The sequence below is a fragment of the Microcaecilia unicolor genome, chromosome 10, assembly GCF_901765095.1.
Source record: "Microcaecilia unicolor chromosome 10, aMicUni1.1, whole genome shotgun sequence".
NCBI classification, from domain to species: domain Eukaryota; kingdom Metazoa; phylum Chordata; class Amphibia; order Gymnophiona; family Siphonopidae; genus Microcaecilia; species Microcaecilia unicolor.
In genome coordinates, this window is record NC_044040.1 from 14,459,963 (window position 1) to 14,478,064 (window position 18,102).

At 43.1% G+C, this 18,102-nt stretch overlaps 1 protein-coding gene across 1 annotated transcript in view; it reads right to left on the reverse strand.

Moving 5' to 3' along the window:
- Window positions 1-18,102, reverse strand: part of LOC115478998 (plexin-A4-like) — a 950,498-nt gene that overhangs the window by 91,671 nt on the left and 840,725 nt on the right. The window contains 1 exon segment of the mRNA XM_030216702.1: window positions 11,455-11,663. Coding sequence (XP_030072562.1) covers window positions 11,455-11,663 — 209 coding nt within the window.

The following is an 18,102-nucleotide window of genomic DNA, read 5'->3' on the forward strand; positions in this document are numbered from 1 at the left end:
TACACGTCTGTGTAATCAGATTCTGTCGTATTTTGTCAGGCTGTCATCTTTTGTCTCCTCCTGCCTTATTTCCAAGCAAGGGTTCTGGATCATTTCTGAAAGTGTGTGTATTTAGGTCAAAGGGTTCAGGTGATGGCTGGCATTATACTCATGATATCACCATGTCCCCCCCTCATCTTCTGGACCTCATGTCTCCTACTCTGATTCCACCTTGGTCCACCCCCAAAGCTGGTCCCACTCGAGCATAACATAGTAGATTATGGCAGAAAAAGACCTGCACGGTCCATCCAGTCTGCCCAACAAGATAAACTCATATGTGCTACTTTTTGTGTATACCTTACCTTGATTGTATCTGCCATTTTCAGGGCACAGACCGTAGAAGTCTTGCCTCAGCACTAGCCCGCCTCCCCCCACCGGCTCTGCCACCCAATCTCGGATAAGATGCTGAGGATCCATTCCTTCTGAACAGGATTCCTTTGTTTATCCCACACATGTTTGAATTCCATTACCATTTTCATCTCCACCACCTCCCGCGGGAGGCAGTCCAAGTATCCCACCATTCTTTCTGTGAAAAAATGCTTCCTGACATTTTTCTTGAGGTCTGCCCCCCTTCAATCTCATTTCATGTCATCTAGTTCTACCGCCTTCCCATCTCCGGAAAAGGGTCGTTTGTAGATTAATACCTTTCAAATATTTGAACATCTGTATCATATCACCCCTGTTTTCTCCTTTCTCCAGGGTATACATGTTCAGGTCAGCAAGTCTCTCCTCATACGTCTTGTAATGCAAATCCCATACCATTCTCGTAGCTTTTCTTTGCACCGCTCAATTCTTTTTACATCCTTTGCACGATACGGCCTCCAAAACTGAACACAATACTCCAGGTGGGGCCTCACCAATGACTTACACAGGGGCATTAAAACCTCTTTTCTTCTGCTGGTCACACCTCTCTCTATACAGCCTAGCAACCTTCTAGCTATGGCCACCGCCCTTCTCACACTGTTTCGTCACCTTCAGATCCTCAGATACTATCGCCCCCAAGATCCCTCTCCCCGCCCGTACATATCAGACTCACCGCTAACACATACGTCCTCCCATGGATTTCTAACTCCCCTAAGTTCATCACTTTGCGTTTCTTCGCACTGAATTTTAATTGCCAAACCTTAGACCATTCTTCTAACTTCCGCAGATCTTTTTTCATGTTCTCCACTCCCTCCCGGGTGTCCACTCTGATACAAATATTAGTATCGTCTGCAAAAAGGCAAACTTTACCTTCTAACCCCTTCGGCAATTTCACTCACAATATATTGAACAGAATCGGCCCCAGCACCGATCCCTGAGGCACTCCATACTCACCTTTCCCTCATCGAGCGAATTCCATTAACCACCACCTTCTGGCGTCTGTCCGTCAACCAGTTTCTAATCCAGTTCAGCACGTCGGGGGCCTATCTTCAGCCATCAAGTTTATTCAAGAGTCTCCTGTGGGGAACAGTGTCAAAAGCTTTGCTGAAATCTAAGTAGATTACGTCATAGCACGTCCCTGATTCAATTCTCCGGTCACCCAGTCAAAGAATCAATGAGATTCGTTTGGCACGATTTACCTTTGGTAAACCATGTTGTCTCAGATCCTGCAACTATTGGCTTCCAGGAAATTCACTATCCTTTCCTTCAGCATTGCTCCATTACTTTTCCAATAACCGAAGTGAGGCTTACCAGCCTGTAGTTTCCAGCTTCTTTCCCTATCACCACTTTTGTGAAGAGGGACCACATCCGCCGTTCTCAAATCCCTCAGAACCTCTCCTGTCTCCAAGGATTTATTAAGCAAATCTTTAAGAGGACCCGCCAGAACCTCTCTCAGCTCCTTCAATATCCTGGGGTGGATCCCATCCGGTCCCACAGCTTTGCCCACCTTTAGCTTTTCAAGTTGTTCATACACACTCTCTTCCGTGAACAGTGCAGTATCCACTCCATTCTCATTTGTACTTTTTGCCAGTCAATCACGGTCCTTCTCCAGGATTTTCTTCTGTGGAAAACAGAACAGAAGTATCTATTTAGCAATTTGCTTTTTCTTCATCATTATCTACATAGCGGTTCGCAGCATCTTTCAGTCTAACAATTCCTTTTTACGTCTTCCTCCTTTCACTAATTACCTGAAGACATTTTTGTCACCCCTCCTTACATTTCTAGTCATTTTTTCTTCCGCTTGCACTTTTGCTAGACGTATCTCTCTCTTGGCTTCTTTCAGTTTGATCCGGTATCCTCTCCGTGTTCCTCATCTTGAGTTTTTCTGTATTTCAGGAACGCCAACTCTTTGGCCTTTATTTTCTTGACCAGCTGCCTGGAGAACCATATCGGTTTCCTTTTTCTCTTGCTTTTATTTACTCTCCTACATAAAGACTTTCCCGACGCTGCTGCAACCCTCGACATCGACGCCAACTTCGGTACCGATGGCGCCGCCTGATGCAGAGGCACTGGAACCAAAAAGCTTTCTCTCTGAGCTTCTCTCGAGACCTGGGTGCGCTTCTTCATCTGAAGACACAACTTACAGCTCTCCGGGCGATGGTTGGGCCCAAGGCACTGAAGGTACTAGGCATGCGGATCAGTGCCCGAGATGGTCGGTTGCAGTGGATACATGGTTTGAAGCCGCTGGGCGTCTTCGATGACATGGCAGGAAAAATAGCCTCCGCGAAATCAAAAAACGCGATTGTGTCAGAAAAATAGACACAACAAAAAGGGAAGGAAAACCCGACCGAGCGGCCTAAAAACGGTCGCAACGAAGAAATGAAGGAAATTTACCAAGAAAGGAATAAGTAACTAGAAAAGTAAAGGAAGTTTTTCTTAACAAAATATATAACAGAATATACTCGCACTTAGCTGAAAGGCCGAGAAAAAAGAAGAAACTTCTTCTCCGGGAACCAGAAGAAACGCGAAGCGCAAAAGAACTCCGTGTCTCCTCAGACGCGGAAAAGAAAGAAGAAACTGAGGAGCGTGACTGTGCGACGGGCGGGAAACTACGTGCGCGGTGGAACGCTCCAGAAGAGACTTCTAGAGATTTTTGCTGAAAATTCTCGGGGCCGACGTGACGTCACCCACATGTGAGAATATCAGCCTGCTTGTCCTCGGAGAACTCAGGTATTCCCCATTTTACTAAAGACAGCATGCTTGAAATCCAGGACTTTGAGTTTTGAGTGGCCGCCCTCCCACTTCAGCCGTCATATCAACCAAACTGTTGATGGTCACTGCTGCCCAGGTGGGCACCCACTTGGACATTTGACACACTATCCTCATTTGTGAGCACCAGATCCAGCGTCGCTCCCTCCCACGTGGGTTCCGTCACCATTTGTCTGAGCACAGCACTTTGAAAAGTATCCACTATCTCTCTACTTTCCGATTGCGCAGACAGAACCTTCCAATCTACATCTGGCAGATTGAGATCTCCCACCAACAGAACTTTTTGGATACATCAGCTAGATACAGTGGCACCTAGGGGTCTGAATACTATGTTGCAGTGGGGTTGTTTCATGTAACACTTGCAGTTTTTTAGAGCGGTTACGGAAGTGACCATTAATAGTTTCCCGCCGTTAGTCGGCTATAAGAAGAGTAGGATCGCCATTTGTATTGACAGCAAAGTAGCTGCGATCAGACACATAATAGTAAGTCCGATGTTATTTAATGATAATGATGTTAGAACACTTGTAGTTTGGTTTAAAATTGTTCTTTTGATACGTATGTTATTTATTGTGGTAGCTAAATGGTGTGAGATTCCCCCAGAAGAAGCAAGGCGAAACAGGCACCTGTCAGGGCTTCTATACACACCAGTTTGGAAAGCTGAGCATACAGGCTCCTCAAGCTAAGTGTCTTTTGAGCATTATATATATATATATATATATGTATATGTAAATTTTTCATGAGATGTTGTAAGTGCACAGGTTATCATCAAAATTATTGTAATTGCAACATATTGGGTGGAGGTGGCTTAAAGTCAATGATTAAAATAAATGCACAAACTTGGATTCACCATGGGAGTGATATGAGGATTTGTGCTAAATGATATGAGACTCCACCTCGTTGCAATTTACAAGTGTTCTTAGTGACTTTTTCCTATTTACATACTTTTTAATAGTTGATACTATACAAGTGGAGAAAGTTAAGCCATACATATTTTTTGTTATCCTAGAAATAAGCAGTGGATTTTCTCCAAGTCAATTTTAATAATAGTCTATGAACTTTTCCTTTAGGAAGCCATCCAAACCTTTTTTTTTTTTAAACCCGCTAAGCTAACTGCTTTTACTACAATCTCTGTCAACGAATTCCAGAGTTTAATTACACATTGAGTGAAGAAGTATTTTCTCTGATTCGTTTTCAGCACAAGATTAGTGCACTCTGATCGGCACACTACCGCGGGATGCCTCGCTGCGTCCCATGGCAGTGATTTTTGCCACGCGTTAGGCATGCACTAGTGCCTATTGCAGCTTAGTAAAAGGGCCCCTAAGTGCATAAAGCTAGGACAGCCTTTTTGCTATCCTAAATAGAGCTGAACCAAACAGAATATTTTCCTATTTGGCTGAATACAAATAGTGAAAATATTATTCAGCGGAATACGAATAACGGGCATTGAGCTTTAACATAACAAATAATAAAATAAGCAATGTGAAATCAGTGATCAAGTGGGTTTTCAGTAGGATTTGGTACAGTAGAGGCCTGGATTACTCGTATTCAATTTAAATTACTATTCGCTCAAAAAAAATTAATAATGTTCAATGGACTTTTCCTGAAGGAAAAGTCCATTGAACATTATTAATTTTTTTTGAGTGTGGGGGGGGGGGGGGGTTGCTGGGTTTTTGAAGCCTGGATTGGCTGCTGTCGGAGGACAGGATGCTGGGCTTGATGGACCCTTGGTCTTTCCCAGTATGGTGGTGCTTATGTACTTATGAATAATATATTCAGTACTGCCTGTAATTTGCCACTAACAGGAAAGTCCTTGCCCTGCCCAGGCTCCGCTCCCAGACTGGCCAACACTAAGGGGGCCTTTACAAAGCCGCGGTAGAAGTCAGATGATTTCTACCACAATCTAGGTTATCAATAGAAATCAAACAAAATAAAACATGGAAAAGAAAATAAGATGATACCTTTTTTATGGACATAACTTAATACATTTCTTGATTAGCTTTCGAAGGTTGCCCTTCTTCTACATGGAATGTTGCTACTCTTTGGGATTCTACATGGAATCTTGCTAGTCTTTTACTTGGAAATGTTGCTACTCTTTGGGGTTCTACATGGAATGTTGCTACTCTTTGGGGTTCTACATGGAATGTTGCTACTCTTTGGGATTCTACATGGAATGTTGCTACTCTTTGGGGTTCTACATGGAATCTTGCTACTCTTTGGGATTCTACATGGAATGTTGCTACTCTTTGGGTTTCTACATGTTAAATAGAGAGGTGTGGTAGCCGTGTTAGTCCACTCTAAGGTTATCAATAGAAATCAAACAAAATAAACATGGAAAAGAAATAAGATGATACCTTTTTTATTGGACATAACTTAATACATTTCTTGATTAGCTTTCGAAGGTTGCCCTTCTTTGTCAGATCGGAAATAAGCAAATGTGCTAGCTGACAGTGTATATAAGTGAAAACATTCAAGCATTACTATGACAGTCTGACAGGGTGGGAGGATGGGAGTGGGTCGGAGGTATGCATGGGGACATCAAAGCATATCATTGATATTCTAACAGGGTGGGTGTGGATAGGTGAGGGGAGGGTGATCAACAGAGACATACATCCCCATGCATACTTCCCACCCCCCCCCCTCCTCCCACCCTGTCAGACTGTCATAGTAATGCTTGAATGTTTTCACTTATATACACTGTCAGCTAGCACATTTGCTTATTTACGATCTGAGGAAGAAGGGCAACCTTCGAAAGCTAATCAAGAAATGTATTAAGTTATGTCCAATAAAAAAGGTGTCATCTTATTTTCTTTTCCATGTTTTATTTTGTTTGATTTCTATTGATAACCTTAAGAGTGGACTAACACGGCTACCACACTCCTCTACCACAATCTAAAAACACTATTACGGCTTAATAAAACCCCCTAAGTGAACAGTACCACAGTGACCAGAGCTATAATAGTGGTGCTGAATATTTAATTAAGTGCTAGATAGCAGCAGAGCTGGCCAAAGTAATTTAACTGGTCGGACTAGCGCCTGCATTTGCTAGCGCTGAATGGTCAGAGGGTTCAATCACTGCAAAACAAGCGCACCAAACGATAGTGCGATGAGCATGCAAATATAGTCGTCTGTAGTTAGCGCTCCTTTTACTAAGCGGCGGTAAGCCTAAAGTGGGCTTACCGCTCGCTATACAGGAAGTACCCGCCGGCGGTACTTCCCAGCTCCAGTGTACCATCATTTCCGGAGCAATAAAAATGTATTTATTTTTTGTAGCACCAGAGAGTACCCGGGCTAACGTGGGAGTCCTTACTGCCACCTCAATGGTAATTTTGTGATCACATGCTTCCCATGTGCTAAAAAATAGACTTTATTTTTAGCGTCGGGGCAGAGGGTAGGCATGTTCTGCACTAATCAGTCAGCGCAGCTATACTGCCGTGCGCCTAACCAATTATCACATGAGTTCTACCGCCTACAAAATAGATGGAGGAAGAAGCTCACACACTAATGGGATTAATTCACAAAATTGGCCCGTTTACTGCTGTGGTAATAATGGCCCTAAAGCACACAGGAATGAACTGTGGAAGGACACACTAAGGTCACTTTTTACCCCAGTTTGGTAAAAGTGCCCCTAAGCACCTACAGTATTTGAAAATTGTCCACTTTGGATAGTCCACTCTTTTCCCTTGTAGCCAAGTGAAACAGAAATGCAAATGCCCAATGCTGCTCTACCTGGAAAAAATTAAAAAATTAGAATCACAAGGTCCCATTAGAGCCAGTGCAATACCACGGTCCATTGTATTCTGTCTGTTGTGGTTATCGTCTGCTCAGAAAATAGATTAATCTTGCTAAAAGGAGCCCGTACTTTCCAGGATCCTTTAGTAGCATTAATATTCTCCCATGTGCGCTGCACTTTGAGCTGGCTGATTGGTCCTATATTCTTGCTTTCCTAACATAAAAATTGCTAGATGACCCTGGATTAGCATTCTACACTCAGCATCATGCATTAGTCTCCTCTAATGGAACATTATTCTTCAGTCCTTTTACAGAGTTGGTGCCATTAAAAGTGAACCATTTCCAACCACTATATCACTTCTTGATAAAAAATAAACCTCGCTCTTGATTTATCATTTTAGAAGCACAGATAATGTGTAACTCCAACTCAGAGAAGAGAGTTCTGAAAGCCACAGATCAGTGCATTACCCACTGAGAGATATGAATTAACATCTAATTCTTTATTATCTGATCACAGACTTGATGTGCTATTTATGGAGGGATTCAGGGCAAAGTACATCCCTACTGGGAAATGTCTTTCACCCAGTCTTCCTTCATTAGCACCTTTTTTTTTTTCTTTCTGTAGTTCCTTTCAGGCACTCAACAAATGTCTGAACTGTTCAGCTGCTTTTGAGGTAGACTCTTAGGCCCTCATGATCAAAAGCCCTGCGCTGTTCCAAACAGCGCCCTAAAAATAGCGCCGAGACAGCGCAGGGCTTTTCTGCATCGATGATCAAAGATAATGCATGCAAATCTAAGCAGCGCTATTATCTTTGATTATCATGTTTAAAGTGCGGGAGAATTGTGTCGAGCATGCGCTCAGCACAATCCTCCCGCACTTGTTTGACAGGTTTGGGCTGTCAAAAGCCCAAACCTGTCAAACAGCCTGCCCCGAGGCCCGAACAACGAGGCCCCCCCCCCCCAAACCCCCAGAAAAACGTTGTGGCCGCCGCCTGCCAAACCCTCTCCCACCCTCCCATCCAAGATACGGGGGGGGGGGGGGGGGCTAGAGGTCCGGTGGGTCTCCTGCCCCCGAAACCCCCATAAATTGTTGCTTCATCGATGGGGGGGTGGGGGCTGGAGGTCCACTGGACCTCCAGCTCCCACCCCCCCCCCACCCCCGTCGATGGAGCAACGATTTTCTGGGGGTTTCGGGGCTGGAGATCCACCAGACCTCCAGCCCCCATTCGCGTTTTGCCTTGGGGGGGAAGGGGGGCATGCCAGTATGCAACTGCATGCTGGACAGGGCTCACCATTCCTCCCCAATGATCCGCAATATCTAACGCCAGCTCGGAGCTGGCGTGATTTTGCTGCGGCCAGCGACCCAATCTTTGGCGCGCTGGTCACTGATCATTGGGGATGAATGCGTTTAAGCGCCAATTAGCATGCATTTGCAAGCTAATTGCGCTAGAAGCCCTGTTTAGCATGCATTTGCATGCTACTTGCGCTGAGAGCCCTCGAGTGCGCTGTTTCAGGCGCTCGAGGGCTCTGATCATGGGTCGGCTGCAAACTCTGGCGCTAGTAGGGCGTTAACAGCCTCTAGCGCCAGAGTTTGCTTTTGATCATGAGGGCCTTAGGGAATGAATCATCAACATCAATGTTTAGGTGCTTAAAGATGTATTTACTTCCTAATGTCATTTACATCGGCCTATCTCGCTGCATTTAAGTAGGGTCACCATCAGCATCTACAATAAGTAAAACAAATCACAGACAATACAAATAAAATTCCAAATGTAACATACAATAAAAGCCTAAAATAAAGCAGAAAAGACTAGAGGAAACAGCTTTTTTTTTCCTAAAACACATCAAATTGTCTTCCATTCTCATTTTAATAGTAATCGGTAAATCAATTCCACCACTGTACTCCAGCTGCAGAAATAGGTGAATGCACCTTCTAGGAGTTTGGGGGTCTGACCACCCAAAGTATGAACTTTGAACTATCTTCAGCCTGATGTTTACTGATCTACTTAAACAATAACAATAATTTTTATCCTCTGTTTAAAAAAAAAAAGTCTCAGAGGTCCTAAATCGCTGGGGGGAAAACAAATACGCCCCTTTTTACATGGATTCGTTTGATCAGTTTCGTTACAATATCCACAACTCTCATTGGGGCCCTTTTACAAAGGCGCGCTGAAAAATGGCCTGCGGTAGTGTTAGACACGTGTTTTGGGCGCTCGCAGAATCATTTTTCAGTGCCCCATTAAAAAAATGCCTTTTCTGAAAATTGCCACACGTCCATTTTGGGTCTGAGACCTTACCGCCAGCCCATTGACCTAGCAGTAAAGCCTCACTTGGTAACCGGTGGTAATGACCTCCACGCATCAAATGCCGCTTGGCACGTGTGCAATACGCACGTCTGAAAATAACATTTTTCGGGCCTCCTGGCATCAGGACATCTGAAGTTAGGTGAAGAAAGCATAATGAGCTTGCTCCATCAAATCAGTTTGAACTAAAGATGAAAAGCTTATGCATGCCCATATTGGGCTAGATTCCATATATGGGGCCAAAAATTTGGCGCTAATAAAATAAAATGTTATTTCTGGTAGAAAAATATCATTAGAAGCTAGTTAAAGGGAATATCACACAGGCATTAATGAAAGCTAGCATATAAGAAAAATCCAAACAATGAAAATTAAAAACAGCTCAATACAGCTAATCATCTTCCTTTTCAGAATAGGTAAAAAAAAAAGGGAGGTAGTATTTTTATATGTTAGATATGCAATAAAGGCCATTGAGATGCCAAGCAATCAATTCCTGAATCTTATGGGATGTCTTAATGTCCGTATAATCTCGTAGGCCACCATCACAAGGGAGAGAAGAACTGTAGATAGATATGATACAAGTCACCCAAAGTATAGCATGCAACGATGAGGTCCTGTTAATGAGGAACTTAAGGGGCTCATTTTCAAAGCACTTAGACACACAAAATACCATATACTTTGTGTGTCTTAGTGCTTTGAAAATGAGCCCCTTAATAAATCTACCAGATACAATGGGGATGTACCAGCTATTAAATCAAGTAGAAAAATGTAGGCAGATAAAGACCATATGGCCTATCCATTCTGCCCATCCATACCATCTGCTCTTCCTATCACTCCCTTAGAGATCCTATGTACTTGTCCCAAGCTCTCTTGAATTCAGATACTGTTTTTCACTCCACCACTTTTACCAGGAGGCCATTCCACAAATTCACCACCCTTTTCATGAAGTATTTCCTCAGGTTACTTCTGAGTCTATCCCCTTTTTCCTTTATCCTATGCCCCCTCATTCCAGTTTCCTTTCAATTGAAAGAGACTTGTTTCCTGTATATTTATGCCAAGTAGGTATTTATATGTCTCTATCATATCTCCCCTCTCTCGCCTTCTACATATTGAGATCTTTAAGTCTGTCCCCAAAAGCTTTATGATGAAGACCACTGACCATTTTAGTAGCCGCCCTCTGGACCAACTCCATCCTGTGTGGTCTCCAGAATTGTACACAGTATTCTAAATGAGGTCTTATACAGGGGCATCATCACCTCCTACTGATCATTCCTCTCCCTACGCACCCAAGCATCCTTCTAGCTTTCACTGTCACCTTTTCTTCGTGTTCGGCCACCTTAAGATCATAACATACGATTACACCCAAGTCTCTCCTTTTTCATGCACATAAGTTCTTTACCCCTTAAACTGTACCACTCCCTCAGGTTTTTTCAGCCCAGTTGCATGACCCTGCATTTTTTTAGCATTAAATCTAAGCTGACAAATTCCAGACCATTCCTCTAGCTTCACTAAGTCCTTCCTCATGTTATCCACAACATCAGGGATGCCTACCCTATTGCAGGTTTTGGTATCATCCACAAAGAGGCAAACCCCACCAGACAGCCCTTCAGCAATATCGCTAACAAAATGTTGTAAAGAACCGGCCCAAGGTTAGAACCAAACCTTGCGGCACATCATAGGTAACATCTTTTTCCTCAGAATGAACTCAATTTACCACTACCCTCTTGTCACCTTCCACTCAACTATTTCCTAACCCAGTCAGTCACTTTAGGGCCCATACTGAGGACACTCCGTTTATTTATTTTTTTGTTACATTTGTACCCCGCGCTTTCCCACTCATGGCAGGCTCAATGCGGCAGGCAATGGAGGGTTAAGTGACTTGCCCAGAGTCACAAGGAGCTGCCTATGCCGGGAATCGAACTCAGTTCCTCAGTTCCCCAGGACCAAAGTCCACCACCCTAACCACTAGGCCACTCCTCCACTGTTGCCTATGCAGAACTATGTCAAAGGCTTTGATAAAATCTAAATACACCACATCTATCAATCTCACGCGATCCAATTCTATGGTCACCCAGTCAAAGAAATTAATCAGATTTGTCCGACAAGTCCTGCCTCTAGTGAAACCACGTTGCCGCAGGTCCTGTAATCCATTGGACTCCAAAAACTTTACTATTCTGTTGTAAATAGTTTCCATTAATTTACTTACAGCCTGTAGTTCCCAACGTCTTCACTTCCACTTTTGTGGAGAGGTTACCACATCTGCTCGTCTCCAGTTCTCTGGGACCACTTCCATCTCTGGAGAAGCATTGAAAAGGTCAGTCAGCGGAGCCTCTAGAACTTCCTGAAGTTCCTTCAAGAGGAAGAGGTCACTATGGGTTACCAAGGAAGAAGCAGAAAAAGTGAGAGCAAAAGGAATAATAATCAGAAAATAAAAATAACACAGAAGACTGCAGATAGGTAAAACTGCCAAGAGAAAGAGAGGGAGGCAGGAAGAACAATAAAAGCATATGCTCAAGTATTGGCCAATCAGTAAGGGCAGGGAATAAAACTTTCTTTAGCTACTTAAGTGAAAAGAGGATGACCATAAGGCAAATAGTAATAATCAAATAGGAAGATGGACTAGTGACAAAGAGATGAGAGAAGCAGATCTCATGAACAATTACTGCTGTTCAGGCTCACACTAGCCAGCCAAGGCTATTAACTGGCAGAAGCCTCTGCTGCCTGGCTAAATCATTTTGAATGTCTACAAATTGGAGAAAATAGTTGTTGCTCAACGTGTAATTGAACTCTGGACATCTTTGCCAGAGAATGCGGTAAAAGCGGTTAGCTTAACAGGGTTTAAAAAAGGTTTGGCTGGCTTCCTAAAAGAAAAGTCCATAAACAATTAAGATGGACTTGGGGGAAATTCCACTGCTTATTCTAGGATAAGCAGCATTGTACTGTTTTGGGATCTTGCCAGATACTTGTAACCTGGATTGGCCACTGTTGGAAACAGGATGCTGGGCTTGATGGACCTTCAGTCTGTCCCAGTATGGCAATACTTATGTACACCACAGTTTTCTGAAACATAGAACTAATGCATTTAAATGCCAGCGCTTACAAGTGTAGATTGCAAAATTTGGTACTTGCACATGTAACAAAAAGCATTTGCATGTATAACCTGCCACAAGATATCGGCTGTTTTTCTTTTTTAATGCGCATTTTGCCAAATGTTTGTTCACACTGCAGAATTAGTGAAGTATATGTGTATTTCTGTGGAGCTGTATGTGCTTTCCAAAAGGCTCCACGTTTGGCGACCTTTTGCAAAATAACCAGGACATTCTATTTCCAACCTGACACCTATGCAAAATCGGTCTTATAATTGGGAATTGTTTGATCCCGCACTGAACACACCTACAGGAATGCATCCCCTCAGTCCAGCTAAATATACTTGTTATGGAACCGTGCACATACTGTTAGTGGTGAAAGTAGGTAATACTGAATGAAAGCATTTTAGCAGTGGTTCCCCAAACTGAGAGGACTTCCATTCAGTTGGATTTTCAGCATATCCACAATAAATACCCATGAAAGAAATCTAGCGACAGATCCTTTTGCAAATGAATGCCGAAATTGGACATGCCCCAACCTGGACATCTCAACTCCAATTTCTACAGTCTATCTAAAATGGGTCTGTACATCTCATGATTTCCTTAATAATCCAAACATCAGGGAACCTGACGGGAAGGCACAGCCGGATAGATCCATGCTGAAAAAGTGATTTCTTAAGGGACTGATATTAGTGTCATCAGATTATTATTAAGGGCGGCAAACCAAAATATAATCACTGAATATTAAAGAAAAGAAATCCTCTAAGAAGCTAGACGCTATAGTAATACAAAAAGCTACTGTAACAGATGTTTCCCCAAATCTACAGTGACATTCTGATTACAATTCAAGGATATGCTCTGAGCTACCATCTAGATTCCCCACCAGAAGACGTCCGAAGATGAAATTGTCTTCCTTGGGTAATCAACTTATGGTGGGGCCTAAGAGGTTGCAAAACTGCCTCATTTCAGGGCTTCAGCTTTAATAACATCATTATTAACATTTCTGGAAACTCTGGCATATTCCATGTGTATTTCAACAAATTCACATATAAAATATGAAGTGCAGCTGATGGCGTGTACAGATGAATAGAATAGAAATTTCCGGTGCTCAACTGGAAGGAAGTGAGTTTTAGAAAAGTTCTGGAGCTTTTGCATTCATGAGCTGCCCGATCTGTCTAATTTTTTTTAAATAGTGAATTTTGATTTAATTATCTTTCCAAATCTGAGTGTGATTCCAGAGTCACTCAGCACCCTTGTGTTCAAAGGAGAACTTTTGTAAAATATCCCTTCCTTTTCTGTAATAGATCAAGTGTAGTGACTTAGTTGGTCTTTTACTAAGGTGTGCTCACGTTTTTAGCGCGTGCTAAAATTGAGCATGCGCTAAATGTTAGACGCCCATAGGAATGCATTGGCATCTCTAACGTTTAGCATGCGCCTATTTTAGCACGCACTAAAACGTGAGCGCATCTTAGTAAAAGACCCCCTCAGTTAGCCAGAGGTACCACGTAAAGGATTTTTCTAGCTGGCTCTCTACATAGAAAGCCAAGGGAGGAGTGTGATGTCAGAAATTATAAGGAGTGTTTGGAGGGAACCTGGTCTCTCTATCTCCTTTCAAGCTAACCAGAGGAGATATAAAGCTACTCTACTTAGTGGGGTTCCGGGAGCCGGAATAAACCCAGCAAAAAAGTAATGAGGACCTGATACCAAGTCAACTTTTTTTTACCTCTCAAATTCAAGGCTGGGGTATAAGAAGCCTCAAGACCTCACGCAAAAGACAGGTGCTGTGTATTGTGATATCTCTCACCAGGGCGTCCCCTTCTGGCCCTAGGGACAAGACTTTTTTTTTTTTACTCTGCCAGTAGCATAGCAAGGAATTTTTTTACAGGGGATGTGTCACTTCCCTGCGCTGTCGCCACTCCATACCTTAAAATCCTCTCTGCTGCACTCTTCACCTGGGCAGTGGCAGCAGCAGTCATAGGCTGCCTGCGGCCTGCACTGGGACTTCCTCCCTGAACCGCCCCGCCCTTTCTGACGCAACTTCCTGTTTTGTGAAGGGCTGCTCTGGGATCGTGCCAGGTACTTGTGATCTGGATTGGCCACTTGGAAACAGGATACTGGGCTTGATAGACCTTCAGTCTGTCCCAGTATGGCAATGGTTATGTTATCTCTTTCTGTAGGGCCTTGAAAAGAAAGCTCTTCCCTTGCCCCTCAGGACCCAGAAAAAGAAGGTAAAGAGAATTGTACTTTCTATATTTGTAGTCTGCAGACTACCAGGAGGCTTACTACATTTAATCAGAGTCGCATTCTGGTACACTAAGAGGCATATTTTCAAAGCACTTTGGGAGGCTAAGTTCCATAGGTTTCTATGGAACTTTGGGAGGCTAAGTGCTTTGAAAATGAGCCTGTAAGAGGCATATTTCAAAGCACTTAGCCTCCCAAAGTTCCATAGAAACCTATGGAACTAGCCTCCCAAAGTGCTTTGAAAATATGCCTCTAAGTATTTCCCTGTCCCAGAGGGCTCACAATTTAAGCTGGTACCTGAGGCAATTGAGGGACTTGGCAAGATCATAGGTGCCTCAGTGGGAGAAGCACTGACGTTAACCCAGCACCGATTTGAATATTGACTGCTGCTCAATTAAGTGCCAGGTCGGTGGTCATATCCAGATGCTCAATGCCGGGAGCTGGTCACACTCTGCTGAGGAATATTCAGGGTTAGTTGAGCCTATGGTTGAAAGTGGCTCCTCAGCTGCTTCCACCATGAGCTCAATATTAGGCTCTTGGTTCTTTGGTCAGGCCTTTCCCTAAATATACTGCTTTAACTCAGGGCTAAACTCTGCATTGCCCTCTTCTGCTGTACAGTATTCAGTACTCTTAGATGATAGTCTTTGGCAGTTTTGTCATCCTATTCACCCTTTTTCTGTTTCTGCTTTTGTTACATTCTATCTGGCCGAAATACAAAGCGAGTTAACCAGCCAGAAATGGCCGCCGACTGATTATTTGCTCGATTGTGGCTATCCAGTCATTTTCAGAAGCTCTTAACCCATCGTCCTCACTGAAAATAATAACTGATTAGCATCACACTTAAAGCCGGCTATGTCGGGGACATTATGGGGGTGGAGTCCTGTTAGGTCCTGATATTCAGACCTAACGAGCCGCTGTCCTATCCATATCCGCTAATCCATGGCCGATTATGTCTGACTATTAACTTAACTGGTCGTTCACTAGCTGGCTTTTTTAAAAAAATTAATATATAAAGGAAATTCAATGCTGAAGCCTGCACAAGGCCTAGCATTGAATTTCTGGTTTTAGCACTGGCGGCGGACAAAAAAAATGCTGTCTGCCACTGGCTAAATATTGGCCGGTATGTTTTGGCCTGTAGAACTTTGTGGTATTTGTAAACTGCTGTGAGCCACGAACAGCAATATATCAAATTATGCTGAATAAATAAAGCAGTAGGGAGTGCTTGGTTGCATGGTGTCATAGGGACTGGAGTTCCTTCGCTTTACGTGTTTTTCATCTCTCACCACTAAATAAATAAAATATTTTGCAGGCAAGTTAAGAGGGACCTTTTACTAAGATGCGTAGGCACCTATGCGCGCCCAGTGCACGTAAATTTGGAGATACTGCTGGCTACCGCGAGGCCGGGCGGTAATTTTGTTCTTTATGTGCGCTGGAAAATAATTTTATTTTCCTGCGTGCGGTGGAAATTGGGTGGCAATCGTCTTCTGCACGCATAGACGATTACTGCACAGTTACGTGCAAGACCTTACCACTAAGTCAATGGCTGGCAGTAAAGTCTCAGACCCAAAATGGACATGCGCCAATTTTTATTTTGCCGCACATCCATTTTCGGCAAAATTTTTTTTTAAAGGCCTTTTTTTATAAGTGCGCTGAAAAATGGACCTGTGCGCACCCAAAACACGCGCCTACACCAACGCAGCCCATTTTTCAGCGCACCTTAGTAAAAGGACCCCTTGGTGCATATAATAGGTACATTGGCTGTGGACAATACAGCTAAAAGCTTTTTCTCATCTGTGCTTCAAGAGAAAGAGACCCTTTCCTAGACATGTAAAATTAACAGGAGCGGTAGTGTAACAAAGGAGAAGACAAAGATGGGGGGGGGGGGAGGGCGTAGAAACAGTCCCAAGACTCCCTTAATTCTTATGGCTTTCCTGTCCTTCATTTTCAAAAGGAGGCAATAGATCACTGGAGGTGATTCCTTCTGAAGAAAAGAGTCTGCTTGGAGATAGATATATGGAACTCTTGGGGCCAGCCTCTGCCACTATTACCTTCTAAATCATGTCAAAAAGTACTGCGATGACAAAAGGCAGCCATTTCCTGCAGCTCACGGCCCTCTCTGCCTCCCGCTGGCTGTTGTCATTTTCAGAATCACAGCTCCCTGCCCTCCGTTCTTGCTAGCACAGGAGAAGATTGACACTGAAGAAGGAAAACCCCAGAGAGGAGATGGTCCTTCTCTTGAGTGGTAATATTATACTCTGAGGGCTGGTCTCTATTTTATGAGTATTGCACAGCGAAGGAAAGGAAAGTGATGGCATACATTAACAAGATGTATTCTGTTCATGGAGATGATCAGCTTGTTACAGAGCAGAAGCATTGTGTCAGTTTTATGTACACAAAAAATACTGCTCAAGTAACAACCATATATGTAACTGTGATGTACCAATATTACAGTGCAGTATATTATATGTACAAATATGTAAAAGAAATGGCAAACCCTCAGTATGAAATATTACATAAAACAACTTTCACATTCTTCAGAACTGTTACACATGGTGACAGGATACCTAGTCTCAAAAGCCTTTAAAGTACATCTTTTTTTTGTTGGTGTAATAAAGAGCATCATAGTCTTTTAAAGATGTCACATGATGGCAATAGATCTTCATAGTAACATAGTAAATGATGGCAGATAAAGACTTGTACGGTCCATCCAGTCTGCCCAACAAGATAAACTCATTTTACGTGGTATGTGATACTTTATACCCGAGTTTGATTTGTCCTTGCCCTTCTCAGGGCACAGACCGTAGAAGTCTGCCCAGCACTCTTCTTGTACTAAAAGTTCTGAAGCCAATGTTGAAACCCCTTAAAATTTACACTCCAGCCCATACCTATCTATTCAGTTACGATCATGGTGTAGACGTAGACCGTAGAAGTTTGCCCAGCATTGTTCTTGTACTAAAAGTTCTGAAGATTCTGGAATCCTAAAGAGTTACAAGATTCCAGAATCCCAATTAGTAGCAACATTCCATGTAGAACCCCAAAGAGTAACATGGTAACATAGTAAATGACGGCAGATAAAGATCTGTACGGTCCATCCAGTCTGCCCAACAAGATAAATTCATTTTATATGGTATGTGATACTTTATACCCGAGTTTGATTTGTCCTTGCCATTCTCAGGGCACAGACCGTAGAAGTCTGCCCAGCACTGTTCTTGTACTAAAAGTTCTGAAGTTAACGTTAAAACCCCTTAAAATTTACACTCCAGCCCCCATATCTATTCAGTTACGATCAGGGCGTAGACCGTAGAAGTCTGCCCAGCACCGGTTTTGCTTCCCAATTACCAGCGTCACCACCTAATCTTCCTATGTTCCTGAGACAGGGCTTTACAGTGTGGGACAGGCAAATACCTACTGTATCTGAATGTAAGTCACCTTCACCTACCAATGAAATGGTGTGAATTGATTCACGAATTGAATGGTGTCACATTTTTCTAGATATTTGATGATAGCCATACTTCTGCTTGATCTGTTCTTATTGGATGCCTTACTTAGGCATCTGATGTCACTGTTGGATTAAA